The 20,970-nt window shown below is 42.7% G+C and overlaps 1 protein-coding gene across 8 annotated transcripts in view; it reads right to left on the bottom strand.

Annotated features, from left to right (window-relative positions):
* The window catches only part of TENM2 (teneurin transmembrane protein 2), a 1,200,689-nt gene that overhangs the window by 186,098 nt on the left and 993,621 nt on the right, over positions 1 to 20,970 (bottom strand). For all 8 annotated transcript variants that reach the window (XM_090064279.1, XM_090064280.1, XM_090064278.1 and 5 more), the window contains one exon: positions 7,076 to 7,198. In XM_090064279.1, coding sequence (XP_089920405.1) covers positions 7,076 to 7,198 — 123 coding nt within the window. The remainder of the gene's footprint in view (positions 1 to 7,075; positions 7,199 to 20,970) is intronic.

The following is a 20,970-nucleotide window of genomic DNA, read 5'->3' as shown; positions in this document are numbered from 1 at the left end:
CCATGAGGAGGCTGGGACAGTGCAGGGGGAGCTCAGGGAGCTCATGCACAGCCCCCTACACAGTATGGGGTAGTGGGGATCACCCCCTGCCTGGCAGCACCTGCTGAGTCGAGGCTTTTTTTTTAACAAGTGCTGGGAGCTGGGGCGGGAGGGGCAGCCATTGTTGGACTGGGATAGCAGGTGGGTTATAGGCCTGGTCTGACTGATTCAGAGATTTGGCAGCAGCTGAATCTGTGAATCAGATTCGGCTAAATCGAATAGGGACAGTGATTCAAATCACCGACTTGAATCATTGTCCCCCAAATCAGCCGAATCCATATCCAAAGAGAATACTAGCTGCTTTGCACAGGCCTACCACTTACTGCGCATTTATTTAGTATTTCCTAATATAAGTATTAAATAAATGTGCAGTAATCATTGCGCAGTAGCGTCTTATGTAGAAACACCCAGGATGTGACACCAGGGTCTCAGGCAATAGACTCAGGTCCTAGTCTACTTGGATATAGCACAGTAGTGGTTTCATAGATTTCACAGACATTAGGGCTGGAAGGGACCTCCAAAGATCATCAAGTCCAGCCCCCCCACCCAAAGGGCAGGAAGTCAGCTAGGGTCATAGGATCCCAGCAAGATAAGTATCCAATTTGCTCTTGAAGGTGTTCAATGTAGGTGCTTGAACCACCTCCGATGGCAGGCTAGTCCAGACCTGGGGGGCTCAGACAGTAAAGAAATTCTTCCTTATGTCCAGCCTGAAACAGTCTTGTAGTAGTTTATGACTGTTTGACCTCGTCATCCCTTGGGGTTCTCTGGTGAACAAACATCCCCCCAGTTACTGGTGGTCATCCCTGATAAACTTATAGGTGGCCATTAGATCACCCCTGAGCCTGTGCTTTTCCAGGCTAAAGAGCCCCATGGCTCTCAGCCTGTCATCGTAAGGTCTGCTTTCCTGACCTCTGATCATGGGCGTGGCTCTTCTCTGGACATTCTGGGTGGTAATTATTTTGGGTGTAAGGCTGCTTACTGAGTTTTGGCAAGATGTTGAGGACCACAAGGGTACCCCCGCCCCTTGGCAGGTACCCTGCCCCCTGGTTATCATCTTGGGACTGGAAGCCCTGATCTCTTACCCCTGACCTTTGCCACCAGAAGTCCCTCCCCTTGCTTCCTGAAAGCACTCCTTTCAGCAAAGGGGTTTGCCATCTTGGAACCAGAAAAATACTAAATTATAGTCTAAAAATCAAATATCTACTACAACATTATTAACTGAATTAAAAAATATATATTTTTCCTGATTTACATGTGTTTGTGTAGTGTACATAGAGTGATTGTATAATAGCTTAAAATGAAATCTTACTTTTATATATTGTAGGGGGCTGTGAGGGTATAGGTTTTTGGGGGCTGTTGGTGTGTGTGTAAGTGGTGTTAAGGAGGGTGTGGGTGTGTGCATGACATGTTTGGGTGCATGGATAGGCATGTGGGTGTGGGGTGTTTGTATGTGGGGTGGGGAAGCATGTGTGTGTGTGTGTATGGATAAGTAGAGTGTCGGTGCGTATGGGGTTTGTGGAGGACTGTGTGTGGAGGGAGGGTGGCTGCGGAGTGTTGTGGCTTGAGTGGAATGTGTGAAGGAGGAGGGTTTGCCCATAGTGCCCCCGTGGCAGGCAGAGCCCCTGCCAGCACTCATCCTAGCCCAGGCACTGCGCTCCTGCCGCTCCTGGCTCTGGGGCACCAGTATAGACCCTGTGCTCCTGGTCACTGTCACTTTTCCCCTACCCCATCTGCTATTGCTGCCCTTCTCCTGCCAGTTCCTCATCCTGCCCTGCTCACCGCTCCAGCACCATATGCCAGCTGCACGGCAAAGACCACAGGATGCAGCAGGAGCCAGCCCAGGCAAGCTGGCACTGCACAAAGCTAGCTGAGAATCATGGGGGCCAGGGCAGCTTCTGCTGGATTTTACAGTCCCAGTGCTGCAGCTGGGAACCATGTGGTGCTGGAGCAGCAGGTGGGGGGAGGGGTGGAGAGGAGTGGTGGTGGCAGGCAGGAAAACAGGGAAATGGTTGCCAGCAGGTGGGGGGGGATGAGAGTCAGTTGGCACGCAGGAGCACAGCAACAGCTGGGTGGGAACATGGGGCCCATGCCGGTCCCCTGGGGCCACCACTAGTGGGGGTGCAGAGCAGGGTGGCAGGTGCACAGGGCCCAGGCCAGCAGGGGCTCTGGAGCCAGACCGGGCTGCACCCGCAGGAAGGGTAGGTAGCTAGTCTGGTTCTATACAGCCCCTGCCCGCCTGGTCCTGTGCTCCTGCTGCCCTGCTCTGGGCCCCTGTCTGAGCAGATGCATTGCTGGCCCTAGTGCACCACCCCTATGCCAACTCGCTCCCACTTGCCCACCACCTGCCGGTGCCATTCCCCACTTTCCTGCCCATCACCATTGCCATTCTGGCTGCAGTGCCGGGACTGCAGAAGCCAGCCCGGCATGGCTCTGAGGACTGGGGTGATCGCCTGCAATCCTCCTTAATTTCCCCTCCAGCAGAGGGAGGCAGGAACAGCCTCAGGATCCCAGATCAGAAGGCAGAGGCTTCCAGGTGGAAGGTGGGGGAGGCTGGAGTGGAGCCAAGATAAGTAGATCCAAGAAAGCAGTTTCCTTGGTTTCAATACATGTACATTTCCATCCCTCCGCTGTTTGGTTTTTATAGTTTCCATTTTCAATCAACACAAAACTGTCCTGGAGCAGCATAATTTTACCTTTTGTGTTGAACCATTACATTTGCCATGTTTTTAGGGAGTGGGGAAAAACTGGGTCTGGCTCCTCAAAGCCAGGTTCCATTCTTAGCATCTAGCTTTGGGATTGTCAGGCTAAGATTCGACATTTTGCTGAGTTTCATGTGCAGCTCTGATTTTGAACCTTGCATGTAATATTTGTGGCTGTTCATAATACTTTATAATTTAGTCATGAACAACTCAATCTTATTTACCTATTTATAATTCAAATATTGTGATACATTTATGATGAAATCTCATGTACATTTTTGCAAAGTTGAGCCTAGATCCAGTCACTTCATCCAAACACTGGCCCTTTTCAGTGTCAGGACCCAGTTTCCAATTAACAAATTATCATTATTCTTATAATGGGCCACGCTGATCTGTTGGGCCTCAATTCACTCCCAACTTTTGTCATCTGTCTCTAAAAACACTAAGAACTGCTGGTTTTGATACTAGACTCAAGGTACCTCTCAGACTCAACACACCCCTCAGAAAATGCCAGCTCTTAGCTTTCACTCATTTGTTGGCCTCAGAAAAATAATTCTGAGCAATTATTCTGTTGCAAAGAACTCAGAAGCACCACGACAGATCACAATGTTTTTGCCACTCTGGATTCCTATTTGAAATCTCTGGGTTTATCTTATCTGTAGGTGTTTGCACATCTAACAGTGCTAATATTGTTCAGCAACCTTAAAAGGATCTTACTGCACCCCATGGTGCTGGTATCTTGGTTGAGAAGCACTGCTGTAAGCTCCCTGAGGCAGAGACTGTCTCTTGTTGTGTGTTTGTACAGTACCATTATAAAGTAATACAACTTATAACCATTATTTTTAAAATTATAATTCAGTGCACTATGCCATTCATCAGTACCTTTGAGTAATACAAAACAGGAAAATCATAAGGTCACCAGGGAACCACAGGAGACATGTTGCAAGAAGGCAAAAGAATGAGAGATTTCTTCAAAGGTATGTCTACACTGAAGTACTTACTCAGCTTCTCAGTAGGATTTTGCAATGCATGCTGAGTTCCATGCTACCACTGTTCTGCTGCTACAAGTACTCAAGCTGGTTAATATAAAGCTAGTTTGGGTATGTATAAACAATATGTATAGACATATCCTAAAATATACAAGTGTGTTTATCTAAAATCTCTCCTGTTTAGAGAGGAATGATTAAAGTTGATTTTTACAGTATATTCTGACAGTTATGAAGGAAATGGCACATGGCAGGTCACCCATTTTAGGGAGTTGTGTGTCTGGCATCTAAGGAATTTTTAAAATTTCAGACACATTCTTGGCATAGTTTTAGAGAATACAGCAATGAAAAAGATCTGTTAAGTCATCTAGTCTGTCTCCCTGCCAACACAGGACTATTCCCTAATGTATACTTAATTAGTTTTTTGCTGGGTCTAGTTTTAATTGCCCCAAGCTCCCACCAGTTCCCTTAGGGGACTGCATTACTGGTTAAGAGAACTCAGTATCAAGAAGCTATTTCTGATATTTCATCAATATTTTCTCTTTTTTAATTTCATCCCATTATTTCAATTATGTCTTACTGTACACTCACTTACTAATAATACCTCTTCACCAGTGGCACTAATTGCCTTAAAAGATTTGTAGATTGGTTTTGAATGTCCCCTCCCTTAGTCATTGCTTCATCAAAACTTTCCAGGGCAGACTCCTAGCTTCTGCAAGTTGATGCTTGAGCAAGCGTCCTCATACTTAAAGCAGGTGCACTTTGCTGAGTCTCTCAAAGGCAGCTGTGCTCTCTTGAGTGTTATGGAGAGGCCCTGCCTTGCTACTTGCATGCAGAAATGAAGCGTCTCTCTACCTCTCCCCCAAATCCCCTAGTTTATTATTAGCTTCGTGACCCCAGTGCCAGAGTGGGTGTCTCCTGCCCTGTTTTCAATCCAGTACATATACTTGCAGCTCTAAATCAGCTTGTCTGATCAGCTCCTTGTCTGTTCTTTTTACCCAGGCACTTTCTGACTTCACTAAGCTCCACTGAGTGACAGTGTACAAACAAGAGAAATCACGACTTTGTTATCATAAGGCTGGATTTTGTTTTCAGTCATATCATGATGCAATTACGTTATTTTGTATTTACACTGCTGTTATTCAGAGGAGAGTTTAGCCCACAGGCAAAAATATAGGCAGACCATTTTGAAATATCATCTGTTTTCTTCCCCGAAGTGGCACTGTCTTTAAATGGCCTGCTTGCCGAGATGGCACAGCTTGTGCTTAAGTGGCCATTTTTATTCTAAGGGTTAAAGGTTTCTTTAGAAGACCAGTGTTTTGAAAAGAATGGCTTCATCCTGAGTCGTGTCAATTATGAAAGGTCACTCTGCACAGCCAGAGAGGCTAGACCTGAAATGGCTGTTGTGTTAAAAGCTGCCAGAGGCCTTCTTAAAAACTGCTGGCACAGCAATATTAACTTTAAATTGAATAAATGTGTGTGTGTGGAGAGGGGGTGGGAGATGGAAAACTTTTCACACCCTTGTTGCTATCAAGGTCTGTCTTTCTGACATTGATTTTACTCATACAACCTGTCATTCACTGGATTTCATACTGGAAGGCTATTTATCTAAGTGAGATATTTTTCAAAGGTTTTATTAATGTTCTGTAAAATGTCTATACAATGTTTAGAATGAACAAAGACATTCAGGTTCCTTTTGAACAATATACTCTTGCACATGCACATACTGGAAAAAAAAATCAGAGATATGGTATAGTAGTAATTCTCCTTTTACTTAGAGCCTGATTCCCATAAGTGCATGAATTCAGAAGTAGTTGAAGGTGCTCAGTTCCTTTTAATACAGAAAGAAACTGAGGCACAAAGAGGTTCAGTCTGAAAATTACCACAAAACTGTGATGGAGGAGATAACTGAACTCGGAGATCTCTTGCCTTCCTATTGTAATACGAAGTTCAAGATCCATCTTTTCCTTGTGTTCAAGTGCTCTATTTCAGCAGTAGGAGCTATCATATAAAATATCATGGGAGCCAAGCAGCCCCAGTGCATAACCAACACGCTTCACTGTCTAACACTGGCTTTACACAAGCTACTTTGCCTCTTTGCATCTCAGTTTTTCTGCCCAGCTTTGAACTCATAGGACATTCTCCTGCTAATTGCTTTCATTATTCAAAGTGCACTATACAGCAAGTGCGACCTATTATTATGACACCATAGTTCTAATCATCACTCAGAAAAGTCTTAAGCAATGAAGCAATGGAAGAGATGTGAGTTTGATTCTGAATTTAAAATGTTAAAAACTAGCACATAGTTCAGTTGTCTTGATTTTTGTTTTACTTAATTAACAAATACACTATTACTATTCTGTACTTTGTCTTGTTCTGGCTATTGCTACACTCCCACCCACTCCTCCATCAACACCTGTTTTCTCTCCTGAAAAATATGGGCCAAGACGGCTCCAACAAGATCCTTTACTGCACTTGAGTAAAGGAAAGGATATTCAATAGGAGTTAAATTCTGCTGTCCTCAGGGAGCTTTCCCAGTAACTTCAAAGTGAGTTCTGTCTAAGGGTGAGATTGGGACTTAGGTGGGAGCCAAAGGGATCCTGTACATCAGCTGGAAGGCTGCTCCGACACGCTGTAATTACAATCGAGTCTGCTGGAGCGTGGTAATTGCCACACTTCAGCCAGACTCTGCATCTCGTATAACAGCATCCCCATGCTTCAAAATGGCAGCAAGGGCACTTTAACTAAAGCTCATTTGATGAGCTTTAGATATAGTGCTCCCACAGCCATTTTCAAGTGAGGGGATGCTGATACACAAAACACTCTAGGAGCTTTAATTAGAGTGGCTCTCAGAGACACTTCAATTAAAGCAACCCCCACCCCCCCAGCTTTCCCAGAGCTTGTGTAAAAACGTCCGAAGTTCTCTTGATTTCCTTTTCAGACTGAAGAGTGTATTTCTCTCCATGATGCTATGTCGTGTCCAGCTTCTGATTTTCTTCGGGAGATCCAGACTATACCACAAAATAGGGGTCATTGAAAAATCAGCACATATTTATGATGCTTTCTACCTCTGATAGTGCAGTCTTTATTTAATAGCACAGATTCCAGAAGCTAAATGTTCTTATAAATGAATGCAGGTAGGGAAGGTATTGGGATGTTTATATGCAGGCAAGGAAACAACACAGAATCATTGCAGAATCTAGCAAGCAACAGAAATGCTGAGAAGAGGCCCTGAATAAATGTTTTTGCACACACCCCAGTGAAGTACATATATCAAGAGCTGAACTGAGAGATAAGCTTGGCTTGAATTGCCAAGACCTGAGAGTGCAAAAGATTTAGCTGTAACCTCACCTCTGCCTCCAGATGGCATTGTTGCCACATCATCAGTTCCTGGCAATCCAGTCCTTATCCCATTGTTAAAGGTGTGTCCATCTGCTGGCTGTAGCTGCCAGTTTAGTCCGAGCAGATGCATTGCTGCAAGAGACACAAAGTCATGAAAAATAAATATATAAAACATAGATTAAAATGTCAAAGGGAGGGGCAGCAGCCATTTTCAATTAAACCTCTTCAGGAAAACACTGTAAAAACTGCTTGTCCAGTGGCCAAATTAATGTGCTAAAAAGGAGGCTGGCTTACTTTGACATGGGTATATGTGTTCAATTACCATCAACTGTAAATAACAAAAAAGTGGTAGGAGAAAATGTATTTCTCCTCTGAACTAAAAACATGGAGCCAAACATTTTTACAGACATTGGCCTAATACTCTTTCCATTCTATTCATGTATTAAACAGGAGAAAATATTCCTCCAAATGAGATGTATTTCTGAATACAGTAGCTCAAAAAGAGATGGCATGTTTTCAAACTAAATACTAAGGTATGAAAATTATATTTTATTTAACATACACTGCTGCAGATTAGTTTTCAAACAGGGTTTTCTTCACTGGATGATTTAGTGCTTATTTTCATAGATTTAAATGGATACTATCAACAAACAGCTTTCATCTTAATATTGTTCTTGATTGTATGGTGCCAAACAGCTAAATTGAAAGTCCTTTTTTATTCCTTGTGTTAAATGTTAGTCTTGTCTGACTGGCAAGGACTTGGGGTCTATCTTTCTGCTGCAGCAATAGGGATTTATACATGTCTTCACCTTGCATTAACTGAAGCTACCTGCATAAATCTCCATACTTCCATCATATAATAACCCTGAGGTTCACTCTTTTTTCCTACTGTTCTTCAGCAGCCAACAAGGCTGCTTTTATTTACTTGTCTGTCAGTCCACCATCATCACCAATGTCATTCACAAGAATGCACACACAATTATGCAAAGCACTTTCAGTTAGCTACTGCTATAGAGTAGGAGAGGTTTACATTTGTTTGAGGGGAGAATATGCCAATACTGTAGTTATGCTGTCTTTTGAACTGCCCAATTCTGCAGTGTCGCATCTGAATGAGTACAAAGGATATTTCGTACCAAATTACAAGCATCTGGAACAGGATTAAAATGGCCATAAACAGGTTGACGGTGTGCACCAAGCAAACTGCTCAAAGATTTAAAATAGGGGTGGAAAGACAGAAATTTATCACAGGAATTGTAATTAGGAAACTGCTCATGGTGCTATTATCTCTGAATGCATAGAATCCATTTAGGTGTGACTGACTGCTGAAAGTGCAGATTAAGAAGAAATCTTTGAACCATACAGGGCTTCATACAGAAGAAGAGATGAATCCAGTGGTTTATACAACAGGACTTGGACAGGGAGAGGCACTTGGATAAATATGCCAAAATGTTAAAATAAATTAAAGTCAAACCCAAACCATTTTTTTCAGCATTTCAGTTAAGCAAATGAACTGAAACATTATTTGTACAGTTCAAATAATGTTCAGGTGTTCCCTGACTTATATGTGGGTAACCTCTTGGAGCTGTGAGCTATCACTGCTATGCTGCACATGGCAGAGGGCCAGGAGGATCCCTGGCAGTCAAGAGGAAGGAGAGCACCTTTTGTGTAGATGGCCCTTGCTTCCAATGTTTTCATTCACAATTATGTCTAATTTTCTATTACAATTGTTACTTTAAATGTAGGTCACTAACTTGAAGAAATGAAAATCTATTGCTGCAAGTAAGAACCTTTTTTATGACAGAAAATCCAAAAATCATAAAGAACAGCTGGTCTTTTCAGGAGAATTAGAGTTGTTAATTTATAATCATCAGGTAAATTCAAATAAGGAATTAAAAAAAAGATCTTCTTAATGTGACATTAGAACAAATCCTGATCCGTCTGCTTCCAAGTGCACCACAATTTTATTAATAGATGCTACTGCTCTGTATTTTAATCATACATTCATTTGGTTTGCATGATTAGAGCTCAGTCCTAAGAGGGGTGGGATTTGCATGTCTACCAGAGGTAGCATGCCCATATGTCCTGGTTTGGCCAGGACAGTCCTGGATTCCATAGGCTGGTCCTGACCAATTGATCAAAAGTCCTGGGCTGGAATCCAGTGGGGAGGCAGAGCAGCATGGAGACCAGGCAGGTAGCTGGGCAGGCATTCCTACCACTGTGCACGAGCAAGGAATGTAGGGACCTCAGATATGGCATCTAGATAGAGTGACCATATATCCATGCGTCTTGCTCCTGCACAGTTGTAGTGATGCCTGCCTGCCCACCTGCCTGACACATCATGCTGTTTCACTTTCTCACCAGACTCCAGCCCAGGACTTTTGACCAACCTTCTGGGACTGGCCTAAGGAATCAGAGACTGTACCAGCCAAACTGGGACATATGGTCACCCTAAACATAGGTCTCTAGAGACACCAAGATGACAGTTATCTTAATGTCCCATCTTGCCATCATTCAAATTTACAATGAACTTCCAATAAGGAAAGTCAGATGGTGTGAAATCTGGGGGTATGTTCATCTTTTACTAGCAATACAGTAAAGGAAATCATATGTAATATGAACCTGTGGGAAAGCTCCAGGTTTGTATTGCATGTTGCTGCATTTGAAAGGCAGTTGAGTTGTGAAAGCAAGGAGCTGTCTATTCTCTCCTGCTTCAAAAAGCACTGATGGTAAATTTATATGATTAACCTTTTGTACCATTAATCAAACAGAATGCCTGCAGCAAAGGAATAAGCATAAACCCATTTCTAATTAGAAACAATAGGATACATTCAGGAGTTGCGTGCACATACATCACAGTAAAATTTGGCTGAGGGTATGTCCTCAGCCTAGTCAGCCTCAGGTCAGTCCCATAGTCTATTTTGGTTCTTTTAACACTAAAACAAAGAGAACATTAACACTATGACTTAGTTATCTTTGTCACCCACATGTTTTACTCTTTGTTAGGGTCCAGCATAGCTCCTCCTTATGAATTCCCATCAGGCATCTCTGTTTGGATCCATGTATTGGATCTTTGTTTTCTAAACTTCCCTGGGTCTAAGCAAGCAGTAGCCACAGTTCTTGGTTCTGGCACCTTGGGCACATATTTCCTGTTTTTCACTATTTCTAGGAAATGGAGCTGCTTTTGACTACCCAGGCCACTGTTGAGCTTTAAGACACTGCAGTTGCTCAGGCATATTTTTCTAAGAACTCTACTCTTGTGGTTACTCTGTTTTTTGTAGTTAACCCTGCAAGGATACCTGACAGTTCAAATGAGACATACAGGTTTGTCAGAGGGATTTTTAAAGTAATCACACTTTACTTGTAGACAACACAAATGGTATAGAAATCTACAGTAAAACAACAGAACTTATCGGCAAATCCATTTTTTGTTTTCTCAGCTTTAGCTCAGCATCTTTTCAAGGTCCCAGGACCCCTATTCAGGACCTCACTCATTTGGCTCAGTTTCCTCTTCCTCCTCATGGAGGAAGATCTTGGAGATCATGTAGTCTTCTCACCCCTTTAGCAAAATTAATTTAGTTTCTCCAGCTCCGACAGTTAATATATGGCACCTGGTACCCCAGGTGACACAAACAGTCCCTTTCTGTACAGACCTCCCAAAGTCTGTATTTTAAAGAGCTAGGTCTAACACTTTTTCCTTTGTCCCTAATTTTGGCTGGGTATTTTCTACGGCTGTAACCCCACTCCCTTCAGATAACCTGGATAGAATGGGCTTCCTTTAGGCTGTAACCATACCATTGTTTTAGGGTTTTTCCACCTATAGGAATGTTGTTCAAGTTAGTGACTTTCCATTGTCTCTGTCAGACTTCCCCAGCCTAAGTCGGCAATATACATGACATTAGCAGGTTTAGCCAACAGCTGATTCAGTAAACACTAAAGTACTCAATGATATAGCAATTTCATAAAACCAACCAGGTGTAACAAGTTTTACACAAACAAAAAAACTATTACATTTGTCAACCCTAAACAAGTATAAATGTCATGCCAATATGGGGTAACTCTCTAGAAACACTTAAACAAATTGTGATCTCAGATACACAGTTATTAGTATTAATCTAGATAACACGCATGAGTTCTATGGAAGAATAAATACGGTAAACCCATTGTCTTTGTCTGGGTTATCAATATGGAGGAGTGTGCAGGTAACGGCATGACGGAATCTGATGTGCAATCAAACAATCCACTTCCTGATATACCACATATGCACGGCAGGAAGCATGATTGTGGGATTGCTCATTGGATCCTGTCACTTCTTATTGCTGGTGCAGGGGGAGCCTGGAATCACAATCCCAGGCTCCCCCTCCACTGACAAGAGTAATCTCCTGCAACTGGAAGTCCTAGGAGTTGATCCATAGGGGGAGGGGGAGTTACACCTGGCCACACATTTAATTAACCATAGCACCCAGCCACAAGGTTATTCCACTTTTTTGTGTAATAACTCTGTGGCATACTCCTTATTTTATGATACCATTGATTGCTTTAACATGTGGCTGCATTACAATTAAAGCACAATTAATTGGTTAAACACTCCTGCCTTAAATGTAATGTGTGGCAGGGGCCTAAGAATTTTACTTCTGACTTCTCACCAGTGTAACACTGAAGCAACTGCACTAATTCATTGGAATTACTTTTAATTGATAGCAGCATGGCTTCAGAATAAGGCCTATGAAATTACATTGTCACAGACTCATAAGGAAGGGAGAGAATTAATAAGCCTTTACTGCAGGTGATCCTATAGTACATGTACTAAGCAACATTTTTACACTTCTCCTTTGGCTTTGGCTTTTACAGGACCTGTATATGCCTGACCTTCTGGCAACACTCACATGGACAGAAAGAAGTTTTGCATGTTACTTCTGCTTGCACTTTCAAGAACCCCAATAGCTTTAAAAATATAAGCATCAAGTAAAATAGGCAGAATAATGTATTTTAAATTACTATAAATGTAACTGCTTCTTTAATTCCTAGTAAATGACAAGAGTTATTTAGAATGATGTATAACTACACTTTCCTGCCTGAACAATATATCATAACTCTATTTATGTCAGAAATTGATTGTATTGAAATCACATTACTCTTAAGCAGACAGCTGCTTGAGGACTAGGGGATACAGTGGGTTAATGTTCTAGTATTTTTTCTCTGGAGAACTAGGTTCAAGTTTGACTCAAGACACAAGTGAAACGAGTTTGGTACAGCAAGTCCCTAGTGATTACTTGCCCCCATTACAAAACGAAAGCACAATTCATCACAATTGACAATCCCTCCTCAAGAGAGGCCCAAGATTGCAATAGCAGGGTTCTGAAGGTCAAGAAAAAGGGGCAGTGGAGGAGCTGTGTGGGGAAAACCTATACAGAGCCTGATAGCAGTATGTTTGACTCTAGCCAGTGCTATGAGTCATTTGGAGAAATATGAGCATTGAGGTGCTCATGGTCTACAGTGCGGAACATCCAATTAACACATGAATGATTAGACAGATAGATAAAATTCTGCCTCCCCAGTCCCCCAAAATGGGTAAATGGATGTTCATGAACAAATGAACAAGGGAGAGTATGAATGCAGCTGGATTACAGCATGATTCAGATTTTGCTAATGTGATACACAGCTAACAAAGACTGAGTGATGGCAGAGAGAGGACTAAACTCAGCAAGGTACTAGCAGTCCTGGAAGGGGTATCGTGTCTTTCATGTACAAGACTAGTGGGGTATCACAAATTTTTTTCACACAAAAATGGCTTGCAACAGATAAACCTGACAAAAGCCAATCAATAAGCAGTAGAAGTTATATAAAGAGAGACACTGTCCTCTGTTTGAGCAAACATGGTAGCCAACCTTCAGCTGTATTTACAGAGATAGCAACAAGGAGCAGAGGATTTTTTAAGGCTCAGCATTGTCAATATGAAACTAGAGTAGAATACTTGACTTCTCTTGTTAAATGGCATATAAGGTAACTGTGTAAAAGTCACATGCTGGGGTCTGGACATGTGGCTATGCTAAAGTTTTTTTTACAATACTTTGGCAGTGAAATGAAAACTTAAGGGCATGTCTGTATTGTAAATGTACCATGCCAGGAAGCATCACACTCAAACAGTCCACAGTGCTCTGTGTACACAAATGTCCAAACTGCAATACAGTACAGCTGCATTTCCATGGTGCTGCAGGTGAGATAATGAACAATGCTGTTTGAATGCAAGCCCACTGCTTTCACAGTTCAGTACTATGCACAGGGAAGCCTGGCATGCTTGTTTATGTACTCTACTTAATATCTGTGACATAGACTTAGTTTAAGTGTAAAGGACAATCAGGCCCAAGAAACCTGACTTCAGTCAGTATGATTTGAAGGGTCCTGGTAAAACTATTCAGTCCCCAAAACTCAAATTGCTTTTCTTTACCACCTCCACTCTACTCAAATTACTGCTTTCTCCCCTCACCACTCCTGAAGGTTTGTTGGTATGTTCATCAGTTTTCAATGACTGCTCTAGAGCTTTAAGCCATTTAGGCACATCACAGAAGTATCAACCCTTACCCAATCACCAGTCTAGTGCTTGAAAGAATAGTTAAACATACCCTTCCGGTAAATTCATAAGTTCTTATGGCACAAAGCATTTATTAGATATAGCAGGACTTACTGAGGCATTTGTATCTCAGCATCAAGTTATTTTCACTGAAAATGCAGTCTCCGATCCTCAACTGCTGCATGCACAGAAGGGTTTTTTTTCAGATAGCTTATTCCAAGGCTGAAAGTTGTTTTTCACTTAATATGCCCTGTGTGTGCTACAGATGGGTCAATTCCGGTTATGGAAAAAGCCAAAGTTCCCTCTGAGTCTTACTAAGCCTTGAGCCTAGTATGGTTAAGGCATACCGGTTTCCAAATTGTGTAGGGGTCCGCAAATGAAAAAGGTTGAAACCCATTGCTCTAGCTAACAGCCCACAATGGAAAGACAGCACCACGGTCAGCTGCCTTCACCTCTCCAAGCTGGAATTACCACGTACCTATTCTGCAACTGGAGGCATCTTTTGGTACCAGCCTGGAGTAAGCCTTGAATGGGTTCATCTACATGTTCATTAATGCACCTTTGCTACTGCACATTAAGTGTAGTACTTTTAATATGAGGTACTAGATACGGGTGCAATAGCTGTGCTACTGCACAGTAGCAAAAGCAAACTTTTTTGTGTGTGGTGCTTAATGCGCAGTAGACTAATACTATTGCGTATTAGCGTATTAACATGGTTTTTGTCATGACGTGCTAATGACCAATGGAACAGTCCACTGCACATAAAGGCATCTCATTTAGATGTGCCCAATGAATTATACCTTGGTATGTGTAGCTCTGCCACTGTGCTCCAGTGGAAGTAGTACACATGGGTAAACGATGTGCTAGCAGGCTTCAGAGGCATAAATCAGTCATACAACTGATCTTTCTTTAAGAAATATATTTCCAGTGTTATAATCATAAGCAGTTTTCTTCATGTTCAATAGTGTACTTTTAACAGTTTAGGCTGTAGGGTTAAGTGACTAAAAATTATACAGAACTTCCTTATGCAAAATATCTGAATTCACTTTAAAATCTCAGAAATCAGAGGCCAAAATAGACCTGTTACATCATTTAGTTCTCCATCTGCCAACACAGGACCATTTCCTACAGAGTAGTTTGAAAAAACATGTCCTGACACTATTTCTTTATCTAGATCTAATATGGCCACTGTACTACATAAATAAAATAACTTCTTATTAACCATGCTTGTTGAGGTTTAACAGCTAACAGATTATTTTATTTTTCATCATCATTAATCCTCAGTAAATATGCTTCTCTTAAGCATTGGTGAGTTATTTAATACTCACTAACTGCCTCAATAAATTTAAATTAAATGTACATTGGGGAATTTAATTTAAAGCATTACCAGAACAAGCAACTTTTTCATTTAAAGAAAAAAACAATATAGTGTTTCCATTATAGCAATTGTTATAGTTGTTTTACATTTTGAATATAAGGTTAGAAGTCAGGATGCTTCGGTTTTAGTCCCACCTCTGGCATTCATTCATCATGTAGCATTGGGCAGTTTATTTAACTTCTTGGAGCTAAATGCCACTACTTTTTACCAAAGCAAAATATAAAGGACAGGCTAGGGACAGAACTTACACATAAACGAGTTTAATTAATCATAAACTGGATCAAATTGGTGCACTTAAACTGCTCTCAAAATGGCTGAAACTTGTTTAAGATAAACTTCGTTGGATGTAGCATCAGACTGAACTGATTTAGGTCAAACTAGCTTATGGAACTTCTGCCCCAGACCCCCTTCCAGTTTAAGTTAATTCATAGTCCCCCAGCATCCCAGGATGCTTTGCAGCCCTGGGCTGTGCTTCTGCTCCAGCAGCCCCATCCATGCCTCTGCTCCATAGCCTGAGCACTATCACTGTTTCAGCTGACTGAGAAGCGGGTAGGAGGGGAAACCAGATCCAGACTCCAGCCAGGGTCTGCCTGCTGGGCAGAAGCAGAAGCTTTTGCCCTGCTCCCAGCTAAAGCGGGGGGGAGGGGAGGGGAAGAGCATTGCCAGGCCCCGGCCTGGGCCAGCATGCTGAGGTGGATGCAGGGATTTAAATCCCCTTCATGGCCTGCGTGGGACTCCAGCCATGGTCTGCCTCTAGTAGAGAGCAGGGGAAAAGCCTGGGAGGGATTGCCTAACTCCAGGCAGACCCTGGCTGTGGTACTGTGTGGGCCAGGGAGGGGGTTTAAATCACCCCTTTCCCCACTCCACCTCAGCATGCCAGCCTGGACTGGGGCCTGGCCATAATGAACCCCCCACTTCCACTCTCCACTTGAGTAGAGAGAGGGGAAAAGCCTGGGAGGGCTGCTTCTCCTGCAGGAAGACCCAGGCTTGGGTTCTGTATGGGCCAAGGTAGAAGTTTAAATTCCACTCCACCCGCTCCACCTCAATTTTGCCAGCCCCATGTCTGGGCCTGACCATGCACCTCCACCCTCTGCTTGAGCAGGGAAAAGTCTGGCAGGAGCTGTTCCTTTCCCTCCTCTCAGCAGACCCTGGCTGGGGTCAGTGCAGGCAGGGTTGGGAGTAAAGCCTTGGAGAACTTCTATCTCAGCTTCCCTCCCTTCCCTTAGGCAGTGGCAGGCAGGCTGGGAGGTGTCTTCTAGCACGCCCCCCCGGCTTCTAGCCTGAGCCACTACAGGCATGTGGCTGCATTTTCCGGAATCAAAAGTGAATGTCTGTTCACTTGCTTCTCAGTTCAATCTATGCAGTTTAAACTATCCTGTAAGGATTGAACTGTTTCAGCCTTGGCCTTTTTGACTGTCTGTACTTAGCCTAATGGGGGCCTTGGTTTGACCAGTACAGTCACTCATCCTGGCCTGGCACCCTACAACTGGTCACCCAGGCTGGTCAAAGCTGCTCTGAAGCCAGCAGCAGGGCCTAGATCTCTGCCCAGGCACTGGCACTGGGCTGCTATCCAGGGTCAGCTGTCTTTCCAACTCCCTGGAAAAAGCATCCAGGCAATAGGACTCAGTCTGATCTCAGACTGCCTTGTTGTTCCCTCCAACTTGTGCTCTGACTCTGCTCTTTGCTTGATCTTCTCCTCAACCAAGATTGCTCTCTATCTCTGATCTCTGCTTGATCCCCCTGATTTTCCTTGCTCCTTGACCTCACTCTTTGTTTGATCTCCTGGCCTCTTGACCTGACTTGCTCTCTGACTCTGCTCTCTGCCGGATCCCCTGGCTTCTTGAATTGGCCTGTTGCCTGACATTATTCTCAGACTGACTTTCTGGCTTCCTGACCCAGCTTGTTTCTGGAATCTCCTGACCCTGGCTGGCACCTTGATTCCTTAGTGGCACCTGGACAACCATGACTTGGTGTGACACAAAACTGGAAAACTCCATTGCGTTCAAGAGTGCTGTTGTAAATTTCCAGGAAGTGTTGCAGGCAGAAGAATTAAGCTTTTTGGTTTTTTCCACTTCCTCAATAGTAAAGCAAAAATTATATTCCTACTTACCTACTGATCAATGTTTTTATTTGGGTGCCTTCATCATGGTACTATAGCTGAGCACCTTAGGATAGTTAAATTTTTAAATATTTAATTCATGCTTATGAAGGAGTCTCACAAATATTCAGGTCCATGCTTAACTTCTTGGGCAGACTGTGAGGAGCTACAAAAGCTATCCTGTCTTCCCAATCCAGGGGCTCTCTCATAAAATCAGTTATAAAAAAAACAAGTTCTGTTGTTTCATTTCTGGAGCACAAGTCAGGAACTAGGGAAAGGTGGGGCCACAGCTGTGTCCCTATTTCTGCTCTCTTGCTCAGGAGGTTTCTTGTTTACAGATGGAAAAACACATTGCCCCTTCTTCAGGAAGGAGCCATAAGGCATACTCCTGCACACCAGCAAGCTATAGAAGGAACTGCATCTTTTTGAGAGACAATTCTGGGGAAATATGGCTTCATACTACCTCTAAAATAGAACATTAGTTCCCAGGCACAATTTGGTCCTTAATAAGGAAAGTCATTTCAACTGTAAAGTATTGGGAACAAGACCCTCATTTCATAACTGGTCTGCAAACTGTCTAGCAAGCTGCTGTTGGGAGACATAAATAGTAAAATAGGGCTATTAAAGGTGAATTAGCAGCACAAAAATAAAAAATAGGGCTATCAAAGGTGAATTAGCAGCCAAAAAAAGAGTTTCTGTTGAGAATTCTTAATTACTTACTTTTGGGTACCTTTATTACTGCTGAAAAATGGAGGGGGAAGAAAGGCCTCAAGGTATTTGATTTTTCAACATGCTTATGTATGAGTGTGCAAAAACCCATAAAAACAATCCCCCTTTTTACAAACTGACTCAGTGATTTCTCTCCTTTTTAACTGACGTAAACTGAATTGAATGAATTTTCAAAGAAGTGCACAAAAGATATGCTCACAAATCCCATTAGCAGTAATGGGATTTGTGCGCCTATCTCCCATGCAATGCTTTGAAAATTTACTCTTCTATGTCCAGCTTTAGCCTTTCCGCTTCCAAAATACTTGAAAAGCTTACACACACTTGGAATTACATTACTGAGGGGGGGAAAGAAAAAAGATCTAAAGACCTTGCTTCAAATTCCCAGGAGCGCCACAAGCAAGCTGAGTTAAAGATAACGGGAACAATAGTCACAACTTGGATCATCATTAGTTCTGTATCTACCATTCTGACTGTGATGAGAATGAATTTCTGTTTTATATGTTTTGTCTTTTCCTCTTTCAGTCCTTCTCACAGAAATGTTTTGATTTTGTGCTACTTTCTGAATGAAATTTTTGTCACAAGAAGGATAACAGCATTGCACGCTGTATTCAGAATCTGAAACCTCATGACAAAGACTTCGCAAGAGGAACAGAATGCGGCACCCTATTCATCCATTCTCATGACAGGCCATAGATTGTATAGAGAGCGGAAAATTGGCACAAGATTAATCAGTTCTTGAGACTGTATAAAATGAACTCACTCTTATGGCAATTTTAAGATTCAAGATTGCAGTGTTTTGTGGTCCTCTTTTAATGCTGAAACTGGGCAACTGTAACTAATAAGAATAATATTTCTGTTTATCATACACAGTATCATTTCAGACTGACTGGCCCCTACAAACACTTCACAAGTTCTATACATAACCATCCATGTTGAAATACCACTCCCTTCCATGGTGAATGGGAGAAAGGGACAAATATGTGAGGGGAAGTGGGGGAGAAACACTTTTATTAAAAAATATATCATTAAAACTTTAGTGTTCACCCAGTGGAGACCCACATTTTTAAGACCTTATTCATTTATGCTTCATCTCAGGAGGAGGAAGCACAAAAATGATCCTTCTTAGACTTGAAATTGAGACTCCAAGGATTATAGGGATATCATACCAGAATTTTAGACCATCAAGTCACCCACTCATCTTTACATACCAGAGAAAGTATATAATAGCAAATAAAACTGAACTCCTGAATGACTACTTTGCTTCAGTCTTTCACAGGGCCAAGGGGGAAAACATGCCAGATAAAGTGCAGAAGGAGCAAGGTAGGAATGACTGCCTTTCTACTATTGCCATAGAACTGGTGTGTGACCAATCAAAAAAATTAAACATATATAAACCAGTAGGCCCGGATGAACTTTATCCAAGAATGCTGAAGGCACTGGCCAAAACCACAGCCTGATGAAGCTGTTCCAAAACTTGTGGCACTACTGAGAGGTCCCTGACTGGAAGAGGGGCAATGTTGTGCCCATCTTCATGAAGGGAAGGAGGGAGGACCCAGCTAGCTATAGGCCAATTAACCTAACTTCTATCCCAGGGAAAATCCTGGAAAAATTTTTCTGCAAGTCTACATGTGATTGGCTTGCAGAAAGTAGGATTCTGAAGGACTGCCAGCATGGGCCTTGTCTTACCAACCTCATCTCCTTTTATGATCAGGTAACTCATCACCTGGATAAGAGAGAGGAGGTTGACATTGCCCATAATGTTTTCATGAGCAAATCGGAAGATTGTGGGCTTAACTGCGAGACAGTTAGGTAGGGAGGAAGCTGGCTACATGGTAGGACCCAGAGCATTCTACTGAACGGATCTGTGTTGTTTTGGCGAGAAGTGGCCAGAAGTGGTTGGTGCTTGATCCAGTGCTTCTTAACATCTTCATCACTGATTTGGATGTGGGTGTGAAGAGCTCACTGACCAAGTTCATGGACAATACCAAGTTATGTAGAAGTGTGATCACTCTTGAAGATAGGCTGCAGATATAGGCAGACCTAGACAGGCTGGCAAGTCAAGTGGATTGGAACCAGATGAAGTTTAACATTGAGAAATGTAAAGTGCTTGCACACCTACAGACTTGGCAACACCAATCTGACCAGCACTACAAATGAATGAGACCTGGGGGTAATGACTGAACACAGTATGAACATGAGCTGGCAGTGTGATGCTATAGCCAGCAGGGCAAATAATACTCTGGCATGCATCAATCAATATATCTCCAGCAAAACCAAGGGAGTGGCTCTTCCGCTCTACTCAGTATTGGTGAGACTGCAGATGGAGCACTGCATTCAGTTATGTGTGCTGCACTTCAAAAGGACGTGGAAAAGCTCGAGAGAGTCCAGAGAAGGGCCACGTGTATGATCAGAGACTTGCACAGCTAGCCATACGAGGTAAGGCTGAGGGACCCGGGACTCTTTAGCCTAAAAAAGAGAAGGCTGAGAGGGTTGTACATCAAGAGCTCAGTGAACAACTGTTCACCAGGGCACCCTTGGGGAAAATCAGAAGCAATGGTCACAAACTCCTGGAAGACTGTTTCAGGCTCAACATTAGGAAAAACTTCTTCACAGCTAAGGTGTCCAGACTGTGGAACAAGCTCCCTTCAGAGGTGGTGCAATCACCTCCCCTGGAAAGCTTCAAGAGGAGACTGGATGGTCAGTTTGCTTGGGTCACTTGACCCCAGGTGTCTTTCCTGCTTGGTGCGGGGGGGGCTGGACCCAATGATCTTCCGAGGTCCCTTCCAGCCTACATTCTATGAATCTATGACTCAATAATTAAAGTATGAATTGTATAACTATTTCAGATTTGCCTGAACTTTCCTGCCCCTGGTACCTGAACACCAAACTCAAATTTACATGCAGATTCAAATTTCCAATGCAGTGTTCCTCTTTACAAATGGGCTGAAACAAAACCCTAAATTCCAAATTCTGAGGCATTCAGAGTATAAATCCAAATTCTGCAACTTGGTCCAGCCTCTGACTTTCACACACAGCAAAGATGCAATAGGAAGGTGTAAAAAAAAAGATTTTGTACTTTTAGTCTTTTGTGCATAATCTCCAGAACTATATACTTCATCTATTTTTTTCCA

Source organism: Crocodylus siamensis, chromosome 10 (assembly GCF_052110815.1).
Source record: "Crocodylus siamensis isolate JL-2025a chromosome 10, ASM5211081v1, whole genome shotgun sequence".
NCBI lineage: Eukaryota > Metazoa > Chordata > Crocodylia > Crocodylidae > Crocodylus > Crocodylus siamensis.
Note: the sequence above shows the minus strand (reverse complement) of the source record. Positions and strands in the feature narration are given on the sequence as shown.